This window comes from Merops nubicus, unplaced genomic scaffold, assembly GCF_000691845.1.
Source record: "Merops nubicus isolate BGI_N331 unplaced genomic scaffold, ASM69184v1 Scaffold53789, whole genome shotgun sequence".
NCBI classification, from domain to species: Eukaryota; Metazoa; Chordata; class Aves; order Coraciiformes; family Meropidae; genus Merops; species Merops nubicus.
In genome coordinates this window covers 1-5,460 of record NW_008629897.1, presented here as the reverse complement: position 1 = coordinate 5,460, position 5,460 = coordinate 1, and the positions used below count along the sequence as shown (strand labels likewise).

General features: G+C 47.9%; 1 protein-coding gene across 1 annotated transcript; it reads left to right on the top strand.

The window, feature by feature from the left end:
* Positions 1–624: 624 nt before the first annotated feature.
* On the top strand, positions 625–5,443 carry VPS11 (vacuolar protein sorting 11 homolog (S. cerevisiae); the record flags this gene model as incomplete). Its single annotated transcript, XM_008947074.1, has 9 exons — positions 625–811; positions 1,196–1,339; positions 1,812–2,000; positions 2,305–2,466; positions 2,922–3,061; positions 3,364–3,566; positions 4,049–4,220; positions 4,329–4,551; positions 5,249–5,443. Coding segments are annotated over 9 exons (1,585 nt in total), but the record flags the coding sequence as incomplete, so codon positions are not given.
* Between the last annotated feature and the right edge of the window lie 17 nt (positions 5,444–5,460).

The following is a 5,460-nucleotide window of genomic DNA, read 5'->3' as shown; positions in this document are numbered from 1 at the left end:
TTACGTTAGTTTCCTTATATCACAGGAATAAAAACAAACCAAACCCAAAAAAAAAAGCATTACTTGAGGTGAAAACTTTAATGGTAGAGAGAAACGTGAGCATGATCAAAAGTCTCAGAGAAAGCTACTTGAAAACTGCTCTCTACACGTTAGGATAAAGTTCTCTTCATATTTTCACATGAATAACAAAGGCACATTGGGATGGAGGGGGTCCTGATGGCGTCCTGATAAGCATTGGGTTGCTCTAGTTAAGGTGGATGGTGGGATTTGACAGTGTATGGCACTCTTCTTGCAAAATGCTCCGAACAGCTTTAATGTCAGTTTTAAAGCATCTCAGGGGTTTTAAAACTTGGAGCAGCCTGTTCTGAGGCTTATTGAAAAGTTTGTGTTCGATCTCTTTAAAATGCCACAAAGCGTTACATTCATGTAGAAGTGAAACTTCGGAGTCCCAATGTCTAGTGAGAATCAGCATGTATTTTATTGCTGACGTGCTTTAAGTGTCAGGATAACTGGGGGTAACCTGCTCTGTTTGGGCATAGCTGTTTGAAGCTGACTTTTCATTAAGCAACTGAAATGAAGGAAAAACTTTGATTACTTCCTGTGACGTGACTCTGCCCCTCCCAGAACTATAGGGAAGCTGGAACCATCTTACGTTATTCGGAAATTCCTGGATGCTCAGCGTATCCACAACCTCACTGCTTATCTGCAGACGCTCCATCTGCAGTCCCTGGCCAATGCAGACCACACTACGCTTCTGCTGAACTGCTATACCAAACTCAAAGACAGCTCCAAACTGGAGGAGTTCATTAAGGTATTGGGAGGGAATGAGAAATCATGGAAAGTTCTTATGTCATTAGAATAATTAAAAAGGGGTGGCGGTGATGCTATATATTGGGTCCTGTAGGGCTGTCGAGAGAGAGAGAGGAATGGATTTATCCCTCTATACCCTGTCATGGCTCCTTTATTTCCAAGCTCTTTTTTACATTCTCAGTTTAGCTGGCTTGCCATCAGAGTCTGGACTGTGCTGGCTTTTGCCAGCATGATTGGCAATCTGACTTCCTTTCTGCATGTGTGATCTTTCTCTCACCCTCGTGTGAGAGGTACCAGGTTGTCCCTGCTCTGGCTTTCTTTGATTGCCGCTAGCAGACTGAGGGAATGATGCTGAGGGATCATCTTTCTGCTTCTGTTCATATAGACGAGTGAGAGTGAGGTCCGCTTTGATGTGGAAACGGCGATCAAGGTGCTTCGTCAAGCGGGTTACTACTCCCACGCTGCATACCTGGCAGAGAAGCATGCACATCACGAATGGTACCTCAAGATCCAACTAGAGGACATCAAGGTGAGGAGACCTTACTGTTCCCATGTTCTTACTGGGGAGAACACAAGTTCACTGGCCTTCTCTTTAGCAAGAATTCCATTTTTCTGACTTTGTCCCCAAGGCCAGTATGCTGACAGGACTGCTGAGGCAGCGGTAATAAAACCTGCTGCCCTTGTGTGTTGGCTTTCTGTTTTTGCCTTTTGTGCTGGACCAGGGATGGAAATCAGAGAGTCTTACTTGTTGGGTGTCAGGTGTGGCTTTTTCAGAGGGGAGGTTGTTAGTCAGAGGTGGATCAACATCACGCTCTCTTTCGCCCGGTCCATGGCCAATTTTCCTCCCCGAGGAGGAAAACCAGTGGGAATAGTCAGCTAGGGGATAATCCAGAGCAAATGGCATATTTGCAGCCTGCCTTCGACTCTTTTATGCTTATCCTTGAAGATGAGAGAGAGCAGAGGCCGATGTCACATGATTATTTTGCTGGCTGCCTCCGCAGAATTACCAAGAGGCTTTGTGCTACATTGGAAAACTGCCTTTTGATCAGGCGGAGAGTAACATGAAGCGATATGGCAAAATCCTAATGCACCACGTCCCTAACGAGACCACGGAATTGCTAAAGATCCTTTGCACTGATTATCGGCCATCGGGACACAGTGAAGGCCCTGGGATGCTGGAAGGAAAAAAGGTTTGCATTGACTGAGAGCCGCTGCTCTCGAGCAGTAACTCGGCAGTGAGCGAGCACTTCTGCTTGCACTGTGTGATGTTTTAGGTATAATGAGAAGCAGTGTCCTGGTGCACTGGTTGTCCCAGAGACAAGAGACTGCTTAGAGCTACAGCTCTGAACTGATTCCTGCCAAAATAGGCACCCTGTACCGTGCCGTATCCAACACATCGTATGATCTGGGAACGAGCGCACTGCATGGCTGCGAGGAAGTGCCGGTCTGGCTGAGACTGATCTGAGTGCTAGCCTTTCTCTGACTCTGTTACAGGCTAATTCAGAGGAGTTCATTCCAGTCTTTGCAAACAACTCCCGAGAACTGAAAGCTTTTCTGGAGCACATGACTGAGGTGCAGGCTGACTCTCCACAGGGTGTCTATGACACTTTACTGGAACTTCGACTTCAGAACTGGGCACATGAACAAGATGAGCAGGTTTGAGGTTCCTCAGCTTTGTGTTTTGCGAGGGAGATTGGGTCTCTTTCGATCCTCTTGGCATTTTCCTGCCAACTCCTAACCTCTCTGGGTGGCTGTTGGTAACACAAGGCAATATGTATGCTGTGCTGGACAGAAGGCACAGAAATGGGAAAGCAGCCTGCTAGCAGGGAGAATACTCCTTTCAGTGAAGCTGTGCTATGAATCTCATTTCAGAACAGATTCCAGACAATACAACCTCTGTGGGCAGATGCCTTTGCCCACAAAAGTAGCTCTATTTGCTTGCCTAGTTCTCTGGGGATGCTGACCAATCGGGTGAAAGAAATCGCATCCTGTTTGTGAGCAACAAAACTGTCCTTCTCTTTGAAAGAGCTGCAAATAGTTGTCAGGTCTTAGTGTGAAACGTTCTCTATGTATGTGTGTTGTTCTCCATGACCTTTTCTCCTCCCCTGTAGATTAAGGAGAAGCTGCACAGTGAAGCCCTAGCCCTCTTGAAGAGCGGAAGGTTCAAGACAGTCTTTGATAAGGCCTTGGTCTTATGTCAGATGCACAATTTCAAGGATGGTGTCCTCTATCTCTATGAGCAGGGCAAACTGTGAGTGTTCCCCTTCTCTGTAGAGTACTGTCCCTCCCTCCTCACTGCAGGGGTTTCTGAACTGTAAGTGTCTTTCCATTACAACGATAACAAACTCTTTAGTACCTTAAGATGGGAACTGTAGATTGTTGTTCACCTGAAAATATCTTGTAAGAGCAGGGCAGTTAGAGTGGGAGACAGACCTGTCTTGGCTTATGCGTGAATGTCCGGGGATTGCGTGGCTGGCTGAAAACCTGAGGTCCCTGGAACAACTCCGAAGAGGAGACAGATTGGTGCAGCTGACGAGTCTCTTTCTCCCATAGTTTCCAACAGATTATGCACTATCACATGCAGAATGAGCAGTACAAGAAGGTGATTGAGGTGTGCGAGCTCTATGGAGACCAAGAGGCTTGTCTCTGGGAACAGGCTCTCGGCTACTTTGCACGGAAGGAGGAGGACTGCAAAGAGTACATTGCTGCGGTGCTAAAACACATCGAGAACAAGAATCTTATGCCTCCCTTGCTTGGTAATAAAGATGCGTGGCCCTTGCCCCCTGTACATAGCACGCTGTAGATTACAAGTTTGAGCCTGTCATTTGAAGTGATAACTTGCTCTGTGGGGAGAAGCCATGCCAGTCACAGCTCTGTAATTAGGAAAAAAGAGATCTGCTGTGTCAGTTGTAGAGATGTCTGTACATGATTTCTGTTCTGCCGGTGTGGGGAGGTGAAGGGCTTGCTGAAACTCCTGCCATGCCTTGATGCAGAAGTTGAGATGGAACAGTAGATCTTTGCTTTTCCTCTTCTGGTCTGAGCTAACCAAACACGGTCCTAGTCACCCGTTTCTGGGAGCAGTCAAAGTGAAATTGAGTCTTTAAATGAGCTCTCTGATTCAGTGAGAATGCCGACTGTCTTTGCCTGTAATCAGCCTTCTGCAGGAAAGCGGTCTGCAGGGTAAGACTAGGAGAGCTGCAGTTCTTCTGCTTGTGTTTAACATCTTGGTTGTTCTCAGTTGTGCAGACGCTGGCTCATAACTCTACAGCCACCCTGTCTGTGATTAAGGATTACCTTGTCAACAAGCTGCAGAAGCAGAGCCGTCAGATAGAACAGGATGAGCAGAGAATTCAGAAATACCGAGAAGAAACTACAAGGATCCGTCGGGAAATTGAAGAGTTAAAAGCAAGGTGCAGGGCTGTGTGCTGTCTTGTCTTACCTAGGATAGAACTGTTACTGTCTTTCATGAAGGAAAAACATTGTGCTTATTATCTTTCTGCCTTCTCTCTCTCTCTCAGTCCCAAGATCTTTCAGAAGACCAAGTGCAGCATTTGCACCGGTGCCCTGGAGCTGCCTTCAGTGCACTTCCTGTGTGGTCATTCCTTCCACCAGCATTGCTTTGAAAGCTACTCTGAGAGTGATTCAGAATGTCCTACTTGCATGCCAGAAAATCGCAAAGTGATGGACATGATCCGAGCCCAGGAGCAGAAGAGAGATCTGCATGACCAGTTTCAGCATCAGGTAGGGTAGTGTTGCCTGTCTCACCAGGTTGAAAGCAGTAGAGTTTGGGTTTATTTACAGATTCTCCAGAGGCTGGTAGAGAAGGGTAGGAGTGAAAGCGTTTTGTACATAAGGTTATGTTGACTGCAAATACATTAGGCCCTAGGGTGACTGCTTTATGTATAGGGTACAAGGAGTTGTCCACGCTCCCCAAAGATGAAAGCGAAACTTCTCCCCTGACCTTAAAACCAATTGTGACCTGTGGCTTAGCGTGACAGCTGGTCGGCAAGTTGCACAGAACAAATTAAGGAGAAAGGAAAAAAAGCTGTGGGTGAATCAGAACTGGGATAGGACGATCCAGTTGGGATACACCAAAAGTGTTGTGTCCATGTTGTGTTGCCCAAAGATGAAGCAGTGAAATTGAGAGTGGCGTGTTGGCTAGAGCACGTTAACACATGTCGAAAGGAGAGTAGCCAGGGCAGTTGCTTGCCTGCTGAAGGTAATTCTTGGTGACCTTCTCAGTGCATTGCTCCAATGTAGGATTGTGACGAGAGATAGAACCTAGTGTGGCACTTGCATTGAGCTGGCAGGATCGCCAAGGAGCAAGTGGGGCTGCCGTGCCTCTTGTAAAGGGGGTGTAAGCACAGGGGGTGGATGGGGGTGGAGGCAGGGAAGCCTGGGGGCTCTGCTGACACTGCTGCTGCTTTGTGTCTGGCAGCTCAAGTGTGCCAACGACGGCTTCTCCGTGGTTGCCGACTACTTCGGTCGAGGCGTCTTCAACAAGCTCACCCTCATCACGGACTTGCCCCCGGGAAAGGCTGCTACCACGATTGAGGCCGGCCTGCAGCGGGAGCTGCTCCTCCATGCCAAGCGCAGCACCTGAGCCGAGGCCGTCCCGACCGCGCCCCTCTCGGGCTGTACGGGGTTCCC